This window comes from Scomber scombrus, chromosome 17, assembly GCF_963691925.1.
Source record: "Scomber scombrus chromosome 17, fScoSco1.1, whole genome shotgun sequence".
NCBI classification, from domain to species: Eukaryota; Metazoa; Chordata; class Actinopteri; order Scombriformes; family Scombridae; genus Scomber; species Scomber scombrus.
Genome location: NC_084986.1, coordinates 13,248,427 through 13,269,157, shown reverse-complemented (window position 1 = coordinate 13,269,157; position 20,731 = coordinate 13,248,427). Strand labels below are relative to the sequence as shown.

The window sequence follows — 20,731 nt, the reverse complement described above, 5'->3', positions numbered from 1 at the left end:
TATATATAGAAATAAGAATATAGAAATGCAGGAGAGGTAAACGTGAAAAACAGGAAAACACACACATATATATGCTGTCACTGTATCAATTAATATAAACCAGTTGTAACCACTGACACTATGGGGTCAGCAAACAATGATACACTATAAAAACAGTGCTGTGTGACAGAGAGCAGTGCATTCACATGAAACCAAACACACAAACAAGAAGCTGCCAGCTCTCACCGCCTATAATTTCAAGCTTCAAAACCATTTTTTTTTTGTGCTGGCACAGGAAACAGCACTGTTAAATTATGCCGACCACATGCTACATGCTCACCCACTGTGACTGGAAGTAGAAAAGCTTTTAGCAAAATGATACAGGGACCCAATAAGTGAGAAGAAAGCATGGAAATGAAGTAAGTAGACAGGGGGAGACTAAAGTAAATGAAACATGACAACTAGTAGTAACCAGCAGCTGCATTATTGCTATTTGACAACCTTTTTACCTTTCTGTACCAGAAAAAGCAGGAAAACTTTATTGTACATATCATAAATTCAGTGTTGCATTTTCTCAACTGATGTGATTTCCTCATAAAAAGGTGAACTTTATAAAATTGAAGCCCATATTGCTTTTTAAAGCAAGGTGTCTTCTTAAAGTAGAACTGACGCAGACCTTTTCTCTTTGTAAAAATGGTCACATGCACACTTGTTTTACTTTACCTCTGATGACCTTCATTGATCAAAGCCATACATTCACCCTAAACTAGAAACACTCATTAATATGTCATCACCTCTAAAGCATGGGTATGAGGTGCAAGAACACAGTAGAGGCTAATACAGTAACAACTATAGTATGGGGCAGGAACAAGTTGATAGCCAATTAATCAGCCATCCACATCTGGATTACTGAAAATCAAACTCAAAGTAATAAATACTTAAAAACCTGCTACTCCTCCAAAAGTCAGGGCAAAATCACTAAACAGTGTAGGGATAGGTATGTTTTATTTTCACCTTATCCAAACTTTTATCAGTACTCTTACTCTCTTTTTCATTACTAAATAACTGTGTTTTAAAAAAAATACTATTTAAAAAAAAGAATGAATTCAGAGCAGGATTAACTCTGAACTAAATGCTATTTCTACAGCAGCAACGGTAATGTTCACAACAGCAAAGTCACTGAACAAACTCAATAATATCCCACTGGAAACAAATCTAAAATGTCAGTAAAATAAATAATATTTCTGACATCAAAACACTGAGTGAAGTTTACAAAGAGAGAAGAACACAGACATCAGTCAGTATCAGTCCTTCATCCTGTCCTCTGTCCTCCTCCCTTTGCTGCTGGATAAGGGAGGGGGCTGCCATCTCAGCTTGTAACTTAAGTTTTTACAAGAATTTGCCAATATATTAAGACTCATGGCAAACTAAAATAGACAGCTAGACTACATACAGACAGCTCTTCTTTCAGCTTTTTTGTAACAATTTGCTAATAGCTTAACAATTGTGCTCGGGTTGTGTGAAACATGCCAGGAGACTGTGTCCAAAGCAGTTGAAAATATTGTTTTTCTACATTGTTGAACAGGTGTTTTGATAAATTACTCGGATTGGCTTTCTTCCTTGTGAAGGTTACAGTAACAAGCGTAGTAATCTTGGAGTTATCCTCATCTCACCTAGAGATCTTCAACACAGCCTCTCTGTTCCGCTGTTCCCTCCGTGTGTGCGTGTATGTAAGCCCCCCCCGCTCGGTGAAACACAGAGAGCAGAGGATAGGACAGAGGTGCAGTGTGACCATAAATGATGTGCATGCAGCAGAGAACTCTTAGCATAGTTTTTTTTTCTTTTCATTCAGCTTAGACACTGTGAAAAGATACTTGACAAGTCTTACAATGGTAGGACAAACTCAATTAGCTTAACTTCATATAAGAAGCCTACAAGCAAAATGTTGATGTAGGTCCCCACATGACTGGTGTAGGCTGCACAGCCAACGGCCACTATCAAAGCCAAGTCCCACTGAATCGGATAGTTTGTAAAAATGTCGTATTGATGCAGATTAATCGGCCAAACCAATTAACCAGTTGACCTCTGAAACACAGTCACATTTCTATAAGACTAACCGCAATCACAGAGTGTCTTGCAGTTAACCCAAAAAGCTTGTGTAGTCAGATGGGGTATCTCTCCACTGATTAAAAACTGCAATGCAGTCTAACTCTGCTATCAGCATATGATAATAAAACAGGAAAAAAACGAGAGTGTGCGTGTGTGTGCGTGAGAGAGAGAGATACGAGAGAGATGTGAGCTGCTTTAGGGCAAATTGAAAACTGTCAGAATGCACGTAGGGGAAAACACACACAGTTCACAAAAGGATAGAAATGGAGATGAAGTATAAAAGACTTAAGTAGACACGTCCAGATGATGTGTTTTCTTTACATAAAGTGAAACTATGTGTGTGCATGAATATACGAGAGAGAGGCTACACAGATGAAAGAAAAGTCATCCATTCCTCCTGAGAGTTACTGGCATGAGACTTCTTTCACTCTCATTTAGAAGACAAACAGACACACACAAACAGGCACACACACACCAAAACATAATAGGGGACCATGCAAACAAGCACGCAGGTGTGCACATGCAATCAAAAACAATCAGCTGAATGCCACTGAAACAGAGCTTCAATAAACTCCTGTGAATTAATTTCCTCCATATGTCGCCGCCTTTCCTAAAGGAATAAACTCAGTAAATAAATATTCTAACATCAAAGCACTCTACCATAGTCCTTAAAATTTGAACTGCTTTCAACAAACAGGTGACACTTGAAGGTAATACTGTAGATAATTTTAGACACACATACAGAATGAATGAAGAATGCCTGGAAATACACTACATTTTCATAGGAAAACATCAAGGGTGGGCATCCAGTGATTTGAGCCCCTAACCAGGCTTTGAGGTATTTTTATTTGCAGGCAATACGCATGTTTGATAAAAACAGTTAAGAGCTAACGCGCATATTTAGGGGCCATAGGAAGCTTTAGCTAGCTAGCAAGTTTTGTCATTATTAATAATTCTATGTATTCTTCTTCTTAAGTACACTGATGTTTGAGTTGGGAAATAGAAACAATATGTACAAAAAAACATACGTTTATCTCAATTTTTTTTAAAGAAAGAAACATTTTAAATGAGAAAAATTAGAAGGTTTGATCGGGAAAAATTACTTGGCAATGCAAAAACAGTCAATAGCACCACAGAAAGAAAAGATATGTCTAAGCAATCCTACGGAAATCCTTAAAGATAGTTGATGAATTAGCTTAACTTCACCACATGCTACTGTTTTGGTATCAAAGGTGAGTGTCTGCACAAAGGTTTCCACATCACACTTGTGTATGTTGCATACTGGACACCAGTTGAAAACAAATTAGTTGTGATGTCACAAATCATCCACCTGGGTACACACCTTTAAAGTGAGCACAGAGAAACTTTACTCCTTCAATGGATGAATTTGAAAACAGCTTACTAGTTTAAAACTCTGGACACATATCATTCTGCTCAGTGACGCTCATACATCCAACTGAAGGACTTTAAAAAACAATGGTGATGTGAATTGTAAACTGCTGAAAATCTCTGACGATTTACTGCTCACCTGAAATACGGCCATCTCATAGAATTATTGCAATTGCTTACGGTCTCAAACAGCAGCAATTTCAATCTCATCCAGTGAGACCCTCAGAGAAGCACCTCAGAAACAAGCTGTAACAACTTAATAGCTCCTGTTTTTATTGAAAAACATTATGCTGATATGAATGGTTGATAATAAAGCACTGAAGCTGTTTGTCATAATGTCACCTTCATCAATGGTGTCAAATCATTTTGGATTTACCAGCTAGCTAAGTGAGGCATCAGCCCTGAAAAACAATTCTCGGAAAAAAAACAAACAAAAAAAAACAGACAAAGAAGAATAATTTCATTGGGGATTTCTTTTTCATCTCAACACCTACTATACCTCAACAGCTACAGTGTAAATTAAGAATGCAGCACGAATATTCAAGGTCAAGCTCATGCAGAACTGCAGAACTCATCGCACCAGTGAAAGGTGTTGCTTTATATTTGTTACATTTTGTCAACACGAATGTGGTACTTCACCATATCTTTTTAAAAACGCATAAATTACCATCATTTATTGGTAAATAAGCACTGCCCGTTGTGCTGAAAGGCTCCTCTGGCTATAAAAATGCTTGGTGAATGAAGCTATGTTTGGGTACAGTGGGTGTCTTTCAATGGCCTAATGTTCTGTCATAGCAAACAGCAATTGAATAGTATAAAACAATATACATTGTGTGTGTTTATCAGCTGTCCTTTACATTTTGTGTCAAGCACTAATTCATTCAGTACCCTGAGGAAGTGTAGCATTGCACAATCAAGATATTAAATGAGAAAACTGGGATCAAAGTGTCAGTCAGTATGTGCAAATTAGGGGCCTCCTTGAAAAATTTCACCCCACTTTTGTAATGAGAATCCTCCTCCAGCACTGATTAGATGGACATGATTTCAGTGTCTGAAGTGAAATCTGAACAAATAAACAGAATGCTCAATTTGTTAGAGACACTTGAGAGAAGAGAAACAACAGTGGCTATTTTGTTCATATGTCATGCTTTTCATTAATCCTAAATAAAATATAAACATTGACGCATACGAATTGAATATTAGCTGTTACAAATATAAATGTCTGTTTAACTCTCCATCAATGACTGATTTATGTTGTTAGTGATGCAACTTATTTTCATATACTTACTTTAGATTTCATATTTAAGCCAGGGGGTTAGGGTAATATTAGATGCATTTCAAGTGTATGATTAAACATTTAACAGAGCAACCATGGAATACTTGTTTTGCTTGAGGTTCTGAAGAGACAGTGTGTGTCGCAAAGCCACCGTGTTCATTACCATGATCTACCTTTGACTCATCTATGAACGAACAACCAAAAACATTTAAAGTACTTAATATGGATAATTCTCATTGGTACAGCAAACAATGTTTGCCACAACTGATTGCCACACCTCCATGGCTAAAATGAGAAGAAATTCAAACAGCTTTACAAAATAAAACTTTCAGTGAAACAGATCCTGACTATTTCACACAGCAATGAGTGTTGTTTTTTTTTTGACTGTTTAGAGGCTACAGTCATTTCGTATTTAAATTGATTACAGCCAGGACAAGAAGCTGGTAGAGTCTATAAGATGCAGCTGAGAAGATTATAGTGATTGATCAATTAGGCTTAAACATTGTATGTATGCTTTGATGTAACTAATCAAAACAAAAAAACAAGTCTGGAAATGTTGAAGCCAAATAGCCCAATTGCTCACAATCAATAGGAGATGTGTGAGGTATAACTCACTGCATGTGTGAGGCAGCACAATTAGTGCTGCTGGTAAAGTACTGAGTTGAAGTAATGTAGGAAAATCTAGCAATTATAGTTGCTTTGCTTCTATTGTTGCCCCTTGACAACACCCTGTAGCTGGGATACCTACTACTTTAAGGTATTTTTTAGCTTTTTGGGGTGAATAAACAAACAGTCCTGTGGTCAAATATGTGTGAATGACACAAGGTGAAAATACGCTTTGTGTTCTGTATGAACACACTGTAGGTTTTTGGGTGTTACAATGCTAACATTTTCTAATTAGTACAAAACACAAAATAAGATTGTGAGGCTGATGGGGATACTTTAGTTTTGCTACTATTTGGTCATAAACCAAAGTAGAAATCTGGCTTTGGGTAGCCTGCGTGCGTGCTCTAGATGCTGCTCAAAAACAAAACAGTAGTTTGAGTGACGTGGATATTTAGCCATATTTATTCGAGCCAGAGTAAACGGCTGAAGAAATGCAACAGGGAGAGGCCCGGGCTACATTAGCTGTTCAAAAGGATATGGCTGCCATGGACCATCCAGAATCTAAGCTATCAAGAATAAACGGTGACAGGCAGTGCCTTTGCTTAAATTGCCCTTTAATGCCAACAGAAACTGAATCATTCTGCTGCTGTGAATCCTGGTACATGTAAGCACTACTAGAGCGGCTCAACAAGCAGGAAAACACATCTGTCTTGGTCAATATAGCACACATTGAGGAATTCATTTACCTTCAGTGCTGATTGGACATCGACATGAAATGTGGAACATTTTTTCCTTAAAACATCTCATCGTACAAGTAGATAATAGCCTCTTTTTCGTGTAGTACACAAGTCAAAATATTTCAAGCAGACAATTCAACTGGCATAAATGTAATTTAAAAGCACATCTAGATGAAACTTAGGGTATGGGAATCCTGAATCAGGTTTCCAGTATTGATTGCTTCAAAGCAACCCAGTAATGGAATTGATGTTAAACATCCAGTTAATGGAAAAAGACACTTACCACATTTCAAGGTGGGAATGACACAGGTACATGTGTTAAAAAACAGAAACATCAGACATACACTAATTCATATAGTCGATAAAACTAAGAATAATCTCAGCAAAAGCTCCATTTACACACCACTTGTTATGTTAGGCTACACACATGTCTTGTGTGCCATGAATTCCCAGCTGACAAGAGCTGACCCCGTGAATTACTTATTAAAGGATGCGGTGAAAAAATCATCACCTCTGTGCACTAACATTGTGGAAGAAAGGTTAATGATGAGCGATACTATCAATGTCTTGGCTGCTCTCTCCTTCTCACTCAACACATCTTATTACTCCTGCCAATCATGATAGTGAGCATGATAAATTTCGCTTTTGTATCAAATGAGCTGAATAAATGGAGGATAGCTTTATTTATTTAGTGTAATCGCATAGAAAATGCTCAGGAGTCAACGCAGTCATTTAATCATCTCAGTTTGCTCAATTAGAACAACTTATCACCCAACTCCTGGTTCAGGTTTTGTTGAGGGTTTTACTGTAAAGATTTTCCTGACTTGTAAATTATTGAACATGTTGTAACTGTCATTCCCACGACAAGAATTGACTTCTCACCTTGGACAATATTTTCTTTCTCTACCCCCAACAGCACTAGTGGAGCTGGCCAGGGACTTGTTTAAAGGTGGTGCCAATGTAGTTACCAGGTTTGTAAGTGATATTCTACTAAAATGTTCCTTATTCACAAACATACTGCCTTCATAGACAGGGACCAAGTCCCTACAGAGGCAGTGAAGATGAGAAAAAAGGTTTATAGTTTTGAGTCTGGTGTAGAGATAAAAGTTTTAGTGCCATCCATTTATCCCCTTTTGAGGCTGATTATGTTTGCCCCAGAATGATTGCCATAGAATCTGCATACTAATAAAAATAAATGCAGATACCGCACATTGCCTTTGGTAATGCCTTATCTATAAACAAAATATGTTCTTTCAAAATGTTTGTCAATTTTAACTAGATTGTTTAAAGTCACTACAAGGAACTTTCATTTGGTGTTATTTTAGCTGCCACTGTGGACAAAAGAAGCTAGTAAAATACAAGTGAACTTATGCCCCCATCAACAAATCTGCCTGATAATCTTTTCTGTGACTTATGTGAGTCCTTGACCTCAGAGGGAGAGGAAAAGCTAGGGAAGGGAGAGGGGGAGAACACTGGATGTGGGTATGTCAATGTATCCGACTGGGAGTGCCGGTTGAGCCGTGGGATCCAGAGATCTCTGTGTCTGGCCTTTACTGAGTGTGCTCTGAATGAGCTTATCAATATTCATTGACCCACTCTGGCTAATGTCCCAAGCGACGGGCAGAATAATGTTGCAGAGGTCGCACACTTCACAAGGGGAGAGAGAGGCTGGGAGAGAGAGGGAGAGACTGAGCAATGCCGAGAAAACGAGCGGGGATGATAAGAGAGTGCAGGTTTCAGACAAAATGAGAGCAAAGAGAAGCAAACACAAAAGGGCAAAGCCTCAGGGCCTGTGGGGGTTAGGGAGTTTATTACAGCTTGAAAGTGAAACATATAAAACATGCATATGAAACATAAGCACAAAGATAAAGACACGCACAACCGTAGAGAACAAACAAATGCACACAGACACCCTTGTGCATGCAAAGTATGACATGACGAGATGAGTGCAATGACAAACAAATGCAGCTTCTCCAACCGCTCCTTCTATTTGTTATGGTTTGTTTTTTTTGCTCTCTCTCCTTCTGTAATCTGGGGTACATCCACGTTGTATAACATGGCACCTGAGTATACATAATGGTACACGCCTCAGGAGGGGAAGAAGAGTGAGAGGAGAGAAGATAAAAAGCGGGAGCTCAAAAGACAAAACACAGAAGAGGAGTAGTTAGAGAGAAAGAGTAGATTAAGGTTAGAAGGAATGAACAAGCTTGTAGCTTGAAATATCTTGACATACGCTTGGCATGACACCACGGTGACATCAATAATAAGCACACACATACCTGTAAGCAGGAATTACAATATATTTTAATATTAAACCCATTTCTGCACAAGACTCCAACCTGTCCTTAATCATGCATACATGTAGGAGCTAATGATTATTCAAGGAGTGAGGAAGGCCAAGGAAAAGGGAAACTACTAAAAGATTTGTGGTGTGTGCACTAATACTCAAAAACATTCATGATGATAAGTATCAGCTAAATGCTATAAATGTAAAATTTAAATTACAGAGTTGAAACAGTACTTCACATGTAGATGTGAGAGGATGTTTAAGGTTGAGCACACATATTTTCAGGTTGAATCATGCCTCTTTAAGTAAAGCCTTTACCTGGTGCTACACAGTAGAGCTTGCCAAAAAAGATAAAAGTGCATGAGTGGCCCGCCTTCATCTCAGATTTTACTTTCTTTCTCCTTCTTTCTTATCTGGCTCTGTGCTGCCCACTCTTATCACTTTAACTGTTCTCAGGCTCTTTTCTCCTTATTTCTCCTCTTGTCTGTCTCCCTCTCCACAACCCCTCTTTTCTTGTTTATTTTATTGCAGGCCTCCTCTCTGGTGTTTTTTTGACTGAATCATCAACCCATCACATTTATTATTTATCTACTTGGGGAAGAGACTATGCTTTCTCATTCTCGTCTTGTATAACCCTCTCGCTCCTGTCCTGGCTCATTTGCTTTCATCAGACAAATCTTTTTCAACTTTCCTGTCCAGCTTCTCCTCTCTGACTGGCCTTCACCTCTGCAAATCCTTTTTTTTTTCTCCACACAATCCCTGGTGTAACAATTCCTAAAGTTCTTTTACAGGTTTCAACTTGCACTGGATCAGGACGAAATTAAACCCATTTGTCTATATGTGTGTAATATCTTAGTGTGTATGTGTCTGTGCGTCTGTGTGTATGCACCAGAGGTAACAACCCTTCTCCATGGATTGTCACCTCGTCATGGTGAAGAGTGGTTCTGAGATCCCGAGAGTGGAGCTGTCTGGAGCTCTGCCCCTGGTAGGGTCATCCATGGCAGTAAGGTCGAGAGGGAGGTCCCTGACAAAGAGCAATCCAACCGAGACCTCAACACAGAACAGACGGCGGTTGATGGCTGACTTTTTTAGTGCTACTGAGGCCATCTATGGTATAAGCTACTGCAGCTTAAACCCACTGCATTGAAAGGATGGACAAGAGTTGCTAAAGGACATTGAGTCCATTAATGCCTGATGAAAGGATCACTTTCACAAACTCCTCAAACTTGACAGCACAACTGAACCAGACATTGCCAGCCACATCCCACCGAGTCCTAATAGAGAAGCCATGGAGGAACCTCGCACCATGACAGAAGTTCAAGATGCCATCAGTAGCCTTAAGAACAACACGGCTGCAGGTCCAGATGAAATCCCAGCTGAGATCTTAAAGGAAGGTGGACCACAGCTCCCGTACCACATCCATGCCCTACTCAATGTCTGGGGAAAAGAATTACTTCGCCCAGAGCTCAGGGGTGTCAGGGGAGAACCCTGGAACAACACCACCAAAGATCCTTATGAAACACTCTGAGGATTAGCTGGGATGACAAAAGAACCAACTTCAGGGGAGGTTCTGGAGGAAGCCAACAACCAGTATCACCACCACAATAATGCTGCACTATCTCCAATGGACAGGCCAGGCATGTCCAATACACATCTCCCCAAACAGATCCTGTACTCCTAGCTGAAGGAAGTCAGCAAGTCACTGGCTGGACTAAAGAAATTCCACATCACATCAAGCTGGAAACTGGGAGTTGCACATCATATAGGTGCCGCAGAGACAAAGCGACAGCACCGCAAGAAAGTAGAGAAAAAGGCTCAGCAACCACCAACCACCACCACTCTTCCCTGCCCACATTGCACCTAAGTATGTGGATTGTTTATTGGCCTCTAGAGCCATCTGAAGATCCACAAGTAGAGCCAAATGAACGGACAGTCATACTCGCTTCGAGTGACTGCAGATGATGATGATGATGATGATGATGATGGCACCAGAGGCGCAAAATGGCAATAATCGGCAAAACATATCGCTCTGGCAACCAACAACAAAACCCACGCTGTATATATTCCTGTCCTATCAAACAGATACTTTAGTCACAATGAAATGTGCCACTCATCTGTGCAGTTGTCACCCTTTGCTTTTATGTGGGGTTTTTTATGTCTTTCAGGGCTAAGTCTATGAATCGTGGGTAATCTTGGCACTGTGGTTTTGCATACTTCAAACTGCGGTCTTAATATTCAGAGATGGAGGTTTTACTACACTAAAGCAAAAGGGGAGAACATACAGTACATACATGTTCACACACATATTCATGAATGCATAAAAACCCAGACAAATATTCAGACTTCCTAACACTACTAATCATGTAATAAACTATGTGTATCAACCAAATGTGCATGTGGTCCATATGCAAATGACTTATCCGTTTAAATTGTCCAGGTCTGTCCCTGTGTGTGCATGCGTGTGTAAGCTTCTCCCCATTACACCATGTCCAGAAACTCCAGAATTCTGTAATTTTCTGCTTAATTGGTGCATACAAATTGAGAATCACCATCTTATCCTTCTACAGAAAGAGAAATAAAGGTTGAGTGAGACACCAGGAGACTGATTAAGAGACCAGGAAGAAGACAACAGGAGAGAGGCATAAGCAGGACGTGTGGTCTATAGCAAATGCAGGAGTTTGATTGGCGTATGCTGAGTGTGTCTGGATGCCATGATGACAGTGAGGTGCTAAATACGGTGGTAATGAAAGAAAAGCAACACGTTAAGTAAAAAAAAAAAAAAATCCAAAATCGAATACTGTAAAGATAGAATTTTGTTCTCTGGGATGCATATAGGTAACACCAGGCAACACCAGTGCGCAATTGCTGTAACCACACCTCTACCTGCAAAGGCTTGCAATTATTTTGTAGTAAAATACAAATATACAGTACATATATATATATATATATATATATATATATATATATATATATATATACATAGTACAATATCTACTGACATTGATAGGAGACAGGACTGAACCATTTGTCAATCAAGGGCTTAGAATCATCCTAACTTTTCGCCCACTTACAGCGCCCCTGCTCTCAGATGCATTATGCAGTACTTTATTCCATGTGACTTTGCATGAAATCATAAAAAATCTGTTCAAAGCAGAGGTAAAATAAAACAAGAATGAAGGCATGCTTTGGGAAAGTCAAATGAAGGCTAGATCAGGCTAACATGTGGGGTCCAGAGGCTATGTAGCTGCAGACTGTAGGCTGACAGAGTGCAACTACACATCCTGCTCTGCTCTGCTCAGTTCATCCATATTAGACAGGAAACACAACACAAGGCCAAACAGCACAACACCACAACAGTGTGCCACAGCAAATGATCCATGACACTGACAGGGGGGAAAGGGGCTTGTAGCTTGAATCAGCTATCGCTGTTGATGATCATGGGGTGACGAGCTCAGATGATGACTTCATGCACATGTACACACACAGAAACACACATATGCAGGAGATTTTCCCATACAACCTTTCCCTATGCTCTGCATGATTTAGAGTGCACACAGGTGTGAAGACCTTGACGCAATGACCGGGTTCACCTACCTTCACTGTGGTATTTATGTGTATGTGGGCATTAATGTTAACACTGCCATGGGGTTTAGCACAGTAATTACTATATTCTCACAATAAAATCAAGGCTACAGCAAAGAGTGAATTACAAGCCTGTATGCACACATGCAGTATAAGCGCACACACAGGGGACATTTGTCTGTGAAATGCCATACACAAATAACCCTAGGCATATTGTTTTTAGTGACATGGAGGCTAAATGCACAATATACACACAGAGAAAGGCACACAGACAAAATGACCCTCCAGTCTTGACAGAGGTGACATTTGGATGCCCTGCTGTTATGACTAATCATTCATAATGAAGTCACAAAATCTATCTCTGGCTTCACCCCTCACACCCATTTCAATTGAGCTCATTAATACCTCCCTTGTTTTAGGTGTGTTTGTGTTTATGTGTGTGTGTGTTGTGTGTGTGTGTGTGTGTGTGTGTGTGTGTGTGTGTGTGTGTGTGTGTGTGTGTGTGTGTGTGTGTGTGTGTGTGTGTGTGTGTGACTGAGATTGTTAGGATGCTAAAGGTGAAAGGAAGCATGATGTATTGGAATGGTAAGCAGCCTGTTGTTCTCTCTTTCTGCTTCAATAGCATCTTTGAATCTTTCTCTTTTTATGTCTCTGATCTATCATTATTTTCCCTACTACCTCTCTCTCTAAATCTGTTTCCCTCTGATCTATCATTGCTGGGTTGTGCGAGACAGCAGCTGTGAATCATGCAGTGGCCTTTCCACTGACATGGCCTGGCCTGACCCAGTCTGGACACCACTGGGCAAAACAGCATCCATCATACTAGTGTTCGTCTAGTCCTTTTGCAGGCCGGCATGCATAAATGCATGTGTGTGTGTCTGTCTGGGATGAATAATACAAAAATGCCAGTATACTGTATATTGAAGAGGATGTATAGGCAGAAACATGCAGATACAAGCAGGCAGAGGGAGAAGGAGGCTTGGACAAGCATGTAAATACTACAACACTTTTCAGATCCTAACAGACTGCGAGGATCTGTTTTTTTTTTTTTGACATACTGTCAAAGAGGTGTGCGCAAAAGGCAATGAGGCAAGGATAGAGGATTACACAGCAAGTGAATCAGATATGTAGGAATACACAATGCAGCCTTGAAACACACACAACCAGTTTATCAGGAGACGGGAGAATGAAAAGAAAGCTGGAAAGCCAACAGCCTTTTAGCTATACTGCACCCTGAATTCAAATGTGGTTCAGAAATTTTATCAGAGGGCTTTGTGAGCTGGTGGATATTAGTTTGCTTATTTTATTTAGGCAAAATGTAAAGGGATAATTCTGATTTTTTTTTAACATAAATTGGTTTGACTTCTTTTCAGGCTGCGAGCCCCACAGTCAGAGATCTAAGAGTCTGTTGGAGGCTTATCAGACAAAAATAATAAGTAGGAAGTGAGAAAAGATTTCTCTGCAACATATTAGACAAAGTTATAAGAGAAACTTCTTACTAAAAGATTGCAATTAATAAACTAGTTTAAAAAAAAAGTTTGACACTTTGGTAAAAATCTTATATGCTTTTTTAAGAGTTAGTTGAGAAGACTGACCCCTCTCAATCTTCTCATCAAACTCTCCGCAAATAAGTGTATTTCCAAAATGTCAAACCATTCATGCATCTGAACAGAGATAGAAGAGTAAGGTTTTATGAAATCTAATAAAAAATATAGTTTTATTCGGTTATGTTGGTTGAAATATTGTGTTTTTGGCTTGAAGTATTTGTTTTTTTCCCCATTGACCCTATTTGCTGCAGTTCATTTTGGTCTGACAGGCTGCCAACTGCTTGGAAGATCTCTAACCAAAGGAATAACAGCCTGGGCTAATATTATTAAATCCTTGTGTCAAAAAATATCTCAAGAAACTACATCTTTCCTGTTAAGTTGTAAAATAATATCATCATTTTCTTTCGGCTTGCCCTGTCTGCCAGAAAGTCAGCAGCTGTGGTCAGGTGGTGTCACTGCAGTAGGGCAGATGAATTCAGATACAATAATAATGGCGCAGCTAAACAACATCACTCTGATATTATGCTTTATATCTGTGACATTACCATTTTCCTCCCAATAAACCTTAATAGTATTTAATAGCCAAACCCACAGCTAATTATTTGCTTTTTAGTCTTCTTGTTGCATTTTAAATAACACCCACATCCGTACATAAATCAAAATGTTTTTACAGGGAAACATGGGCAGACATAATGTAAGTCTAGCATAATGGGTGTAATTTATCAGTGACAATTAACCAAGCCGAGTTGTTGCATGATAAAAGGGCCAAATGACGGCAATTTTGATCTTGAATAATCAAAAACTTTAAAAAACATACAGCCTGTAGTTTTTTCTCCTCTACTATTCACATTTTTCTGTTTTATTCTCTGTTGTGGAATAACTCTTTCCAAAATAAAATATTAGTTTCCTTTTTCTTAATTTGGAGCAAACAATTAATGAAAATAAAGACTTTTGAGGTTCATGGGCACTCTGTGAAATAAGTTTTGCTTTACTCCTTTGATTCATAAATGGCTTTTCAGTATTGTTGATACTGAGGAGAAAAGAGAGCCGAAAAAGAAACACAGAGAGGTGGAGTTTTACACTTGGCACATCAGAGATAGGAAGAGGTAAGGACAGACAGAAAGAAAGAAGAGGAGTGAGAGACAGAAAGGATAGAGAGGACAGATTCATTTCTAAGATCAAAGCAATATTAGCTAACCCTGGTTACTTGGTTACGTCTCATCTCTGAATTAAGACGTACATAGTGTCTGTCTGTGTATGTGTGTACTTACATATACATGTGGCTAAGCTGTATGTGTGTGTGAGCTTATATAGCTATTTCGCGGCTGCCTTTGATCGCAGACGACAGTACTAATCAGGCGCCTTTGTCAGAAAAGCAAACAGACAGCGGCGGAAAGGAAAGATGAGAGAAACTCCAACTTAAACATACTACTGCTATCAGTTTCACTCACAAACTGTGGCTCGACAGCCCGGTTGTCATGGAAATCACAGCAGGCAGTCTGTTTGTGTGTGACTGAATGAGTGTGCGTATGTATGTGTGTACTACACAGGAGGGCTGCAGCAAAATATGGATACAGTGGCTTTGTGTGTGTCTGGTAGCCTGTGGGACACAGAAGGGAGTTGCTGATTAGTTGAGGGACTTAAGGGACAGAGAGGGAACAATACCAACTATTTTCCTTCCCTCTTTCCCCCTGTCGTGTCAGTGGCGTTCGAGCACACCACTTCCCTGTTTTCCACTTCCTCTGCTTTCTCCTGTCATTCTGGCGTTCGGCCAACATGATGAGGTCAGAGAGGGGCACTACCATGTCTCTGGCAAGGCCTCAGGGCATCAACATGCTGCCATTAATGCCAGCTCTTCTTAAGGGTGACACCAGGCTAGCCAATATGAATACTGTGCCACTGCTTTCAGCTGGGCAACAGCTAGTGGAGACAATGAAGTGTCACTCCAATTAGGGGGCAAAATGTAAGAGAAGAGAAAGTGGCACTTCATCTGAAATGAGTCTCGCTCTTACATCGAGACTTCTTTTACAAGATTAATTAACTGATCCCTTGGATGCACACTCCCTTAAGACTGCACATGTGCGCCCGCCTGTGTGAGTGTGATTCGTCAGAGCCTGCCAAATGTCGGGAGTGCACCCAATTAGTTAAAGAGTCTGGGCTCACACACCTATCTACCTGCACTGACAATGGCCCACGGCTGCATGCATACATTTACACATTAATTAACCAGCTCAGACCAATAATTAGTCAGGAAACTTAATGACTAGCCATTCAATAGTAGGTTACAGCGGGGAGGGAAGGTGGAAGCATATGTGCAAACATAAAAATGCCAACAACCAGGATTCTCAAACACAGACACTATATATACATTATATATACAGTATTACACAATACTACAATACCGTGGATTAACAAATGCTTACAAGCATTTATGTGCTCTCTTACATTTTAAGTGTTGTAAGTGTTGTGTCACATTTACATTAACAAATAAGCCAATACATTTATCTCTATTAGTAAGACTAAAGGAGCCAGAATCTTCATTGGCAGGACATTTTCTGTTGTGATAAGCCCACTAAAGCACAGTTCAAATCACTGCTGAGGATCTGTTTCCACAGATTCAATTTAAGCTAATGATGTTCTCTTTAAACAAGTGATTCACCATCATTTGTAGTTTGCATATTCTTAAATGTTTTATCCAAAAATGGGCCCATATCTTAAGCACAGCATTGTGTGTTTTTGGCACTGCAAATGCCTTGAATGTGTGTGAGCTCTTGAATTGGTATTATGTTTCTTTTGTCAAGCATGATTGTGAAATATAGTAAAATAGTAAACACAGAACTGCATTAGTCTTTGTAAGCTTCAAATGTCTTGTTTAGTGCAGAACACACGTATTCAGGCTCTTACTCTGATGCATCACTGCTATTTTCAGTTGGATTTTGTTAGATCAAATTTTTGTTCACTTTTTACAGGTTGTATGATTATTTTTGCAGCAATGCCTCAACTGTTATGAAATCCATTCACAAATACTTTAAAAAAATTATTTAATGACAGGAGTGAATCACCTCTTGAGATTTAATATTCATTTCCTTTTATAAAGATTACAATAAAGAGGAACATCATTTTATCTAATGTATGACTTATGACACATATCCTTGTAATTCACAGAACAAATTTAAATCAGTAAAGAGCTCCTTCCTCCTTCGTCCATAATGTTACTTGATGGGAAGGCACATGTCAACATTCACATGTTTCATGACAGGATGAGTCAGTTATTTATCCATCCCCATCACGTCTTCACCAGCGCATTTCTACTCTGTTCTCCTTCCACTTAACTCGTCTCTCCACCAATCAATTCCTAGTGCCTTTTCAAAATTAATGACCCAGTATTTGATGTTATGACCTTGGACAAAAAGAAAAGAAGAAAAGAATCCAGACATCTGTAGCCTCCTTCAGTTCAAGCACCAGTTCACTGTTTTAAAGTGCTTTAGCTTAAAGTTGTTCCTCAAGTAATGTATGCTTAATATCTTTCTCATTCACAATCTGTTACAGTAGTAAGTGACTGATGTGTCATTTGTGTGTGCATGTGGGACACAGGCATCTTTTCACGTTACCTCTCGGTCTTTGAGAACAGCCTGAGTTCTGTAGAGCAGTAGAAGACGAACGTCACTGTCCCGGAGGCTGAAGTTACTCTCCAGGATTTGCAGCACATCAATCCGAGGCCGCACAGGTAACGACGCGTCACCGCAGAATGGACTGAGCCACGCCAGCAGGTCATCTGAAGTCACCATGCTGTGAGAGAGAGGGTGGGAACGACAGCAGTCAGACAGGAGGAGTGAGGCAAAAATGAGGTGGCAGAGATAAAGCGTAGGTGTTAAGGCTATTGTAAGAAAAAATATAATAATTTCAGTTATCAAATAGACAGCAGACTATATATATATATTTTTTGCTTATCTTTCACAAAACAAAAACAATACCTTGCTGCATTTGTGTGTAAAAATAAATGTTGACCGCATAGGGGGAAAAAACTAGATGCTATTTTGATTATTATTTTGATTGGCTGATGGTCACAAAGAGCAGACCAGGGTATAACCGGTGCTGTCAAAATGCTGTCATCGCAAAAAAAGGTTGACAGGTGACTCTTGTTGATTTAACTGCCTAACAGGCAATTTACTGGCATTTGACCCTCTGCAGGTGTTAATTTCAAACCTTGAATAGAGCTGAAAAGAGGCAGAGTGTAAAGAGAGATTGACAGGGGTGGAAAAACAGAGGCTTGTTTGATTTATGTATGACTGAAAAAAAATAACACTATTTTGGATTATTTAGACATGCTTTTGAATTATTTGATTCACAAGTGTCTAATCTGACCCTCTGCTCTATGAGGACAATTCAGTTTAAGGAAAGCAATAAATAAATGTCACTAAGAGTAAGTTTCTACAGTTTGTATATAGTGTATGTTCATATATATGTGGTTTGCGTGTGCGTGTGGACATATGTAACCTACCCACTCTGCACGCTGTTGTGCACAGCGGTCACCATGGCTTCCAGGACCCTAAGGGGTTGTGGGTAATTTGTCAAGGCGTCTGGGTCTCCACTGAAAAAACAAACCACATCACCACAATCATCTTACATAATACGCTAATTAAGATAAGATTTTCAAATTACCACAACGTCCAGGGACAAGTAGTGAGAGAAAAAAGAAAATCAAAGGCTTTCTTCTCAGGGACAGTGTTAGTTAAAAACATGTCTGGCAGCGATTAAAATGTTTGAAGCAAGTGCAGCTTTGTAAAACTGAACTATCATGAAATTATTTTCAGTCCTAGGAAAACAAAGCGACAAAAAAACATTTAAAACCTGTCTCCAACAACTTCTTAGGCTCCAGGATGATGCTGGAGAAATTCACCAGAATATATATTAATTAATCATTTAACGTTGATAAAAGAGGTTTCTTATTTCAAATGAGGTGTCAATGATGAAGGCACAGCACAGTGTTGTAGGTGTGCTTAAAAAGGTGTTTTAAATTTGTGATCTTTCTGCAGCGTCATTAGTGTATTTCCCAGTGTGGCTGTGAATAATGCAGCAGAGCGCGCGCGTGTGTACTGTACAGTATGTTGCAAGAGGAAGGCCATTCTTCACAAAGACAGAAAGGGGAAAAAAATGGTGATTTCCCCTGACTCGACTCCACTTTGCCGCTGGGCTCGTGTGCGCTCACATACACACAAAAAATCACCCAGGCCCCTTACATGCACGGCGCACGGCACACACACACACACACACACACACACACACACACACACACACACACACACACACACACACACACACACACACACACACACACACACACACACACACACACACACACACACACACACACACACACACACACACACACACACACACACACAACATACAAATGATCTGGCGAAAAGTGAAAAGGCGACGCAGCATTTTCTTTATTGCATTTTACCACTTACATTTTCTCTTCAAAGCTCATAACACAGCAACACACAAACACAGAATAGTTATGACAGATACAAAAGATGGCCATTAGTGAGAGGCTCAGGAATGCCTGCTGCATCAGACTGAGGGCTTTGAGAAAGCCAAAAACAAGACCGGCTCATTCATACCTGCCAAACACAATGCTTCAGGAAGCCCCTGCAACAACAGACACACAAAAGCATGCACGCAGATACTCATACTGGAATCCATATAGGGATATTCATATGCAAAAACACTGAGCGACATGTTCAAGGGGAAGAAAACCCCCAGGGAATATGTAAGGCTGCACCCAACACCCAAAACACACACACACACAGACACACACACACACACACACACACAGAGACTGAGTGAGTGTGTGTATTGGTGTGGGAGCACAGTGAGATCTGGAGGTGAACACCTCCAGATCAGGCTGTATCAGGCTGCATTAATTATAAGGAGATAATGAATCAGAGAAAGGAGAAGAGTGTGCGCATGCAGACAAAGTGTGTGTATAGAGTGTGTGTTCGCTGGGGACAGTGCACATGTCGACTTAACTACAAATGCAACACACAAAAAGTATTTTCAGGTGTGTGTGTGTGTGTGTGTGTGTGTATGTGTGTAAATGCAGGTGCCATCTATCTGCACCATGCGCCATTGAGCAGCCATAAAGAAGCAGGAAATGAGGCAGGAATATAATCAAGGCGATCGGCACTCATTTATCAAGCCAATCAGATGGCCTGATGATATCTGCCTCTGTCAGTAAAATCTGAATCATTGGTCTGTCAGAATAACCACACAAGGTTCTTCAAAATAGACAAACATAAAAAAATGGATATTAAATGAAAAAAAACTTACTACCATGAGTTTAGTTTTTCTTTTTCTAAGTAACATCAATAATCAAACTTCAAATAACATCCAAATTGTGGTTGGTGAATGTTAAGTTGTGCAATATTCAAGTATTTTCCAAGGCTGTAAATTAGAGTAGCTCTGCAGAAATGTCTAGGTGAATCATCTCTCACTTCGTTTTGAATGCAGGGAGCAGGAAGACACCAATAAAATGCTGTGAGCTCAACTCCCACAGGCAGCTACTGTAGATTCAATTCAGCACTTCAGGCATTTGTTTTGACAGTGCTTTTCCCCCATCAACACGCTGAGCCCAAAGTGGCCAAATACACAGTATATTTTCCACATAAGAACCAACAGAGATGAGTAGGTGGTGTGTTGGGCCGGTGTCCTTCAGTAATTTAGAATATGCATCATATAGCCTGCTTCGAGGTAGATATACATATCCGCCTTCTCTTAATCTGACTTCTTTGACAGATATATATGTTTTATACATATATACTGTATGTAATCTGACCAGACAGGTATGAAAGCGGTACATGTGGATGATAACGCTGTTTGACAAGGTGCGACTGTAAATGTGAAACAGATTAAAATAGGCAAAATAGGAAGCACATAAACCAATCTGATGACTTGATTTTCCTCCTTCCTTTGTTAGGTTTGTCACAGTGGGTGATATCTTGGTAGCATACAGTGCACAGGCCTACAACAGTGTCATTTTCTCAGCGCCGTCCTATTATTAACTGATTTTCTAAAAAAACAACAGGAAACCTCCAGTGTTCAGCACCTTCCATGATTAATAACCAAGTGAACATAGATTCTCTCACTCTCTATATCACACACACACACAATTTTGTTTTTGTTAAAATATGTAAGGTTATCTTTTTGTCATTTA

The 20,731-nt window shown here is 39.7% G+C and overlaps 1 protein-coding gene across 2 annotated transcripts in view; it reads right to left on the bottom strand.

The window, feature by feature from the left end:
• Positions 1-20,731, bottom strand: part of nbas (NBAS subunit of NRZ tethering complex) — a 156,315-nt gene that overhangs the window by 22,592 nt on the left and 112,992 nt on the right. For both annotated transcript variants that reach the window (XM_062437119.1, XM_062437120.1), the window contains exons 48-49: positions 18,014-18,103; positions 17,124-17,301 (exon numbers count right to left, since the gene is read on the bottom strand). In XM_062437119.1, the coding sequence (XP_062293103.1) occupies positions 17,124-17,301; positions 18,014-18,103 (268 nt within the window). The remainder of the gene's footprint in view (positions 1-17,123; positions 17,302-18,013; positions 18,104-20,731) is intronic.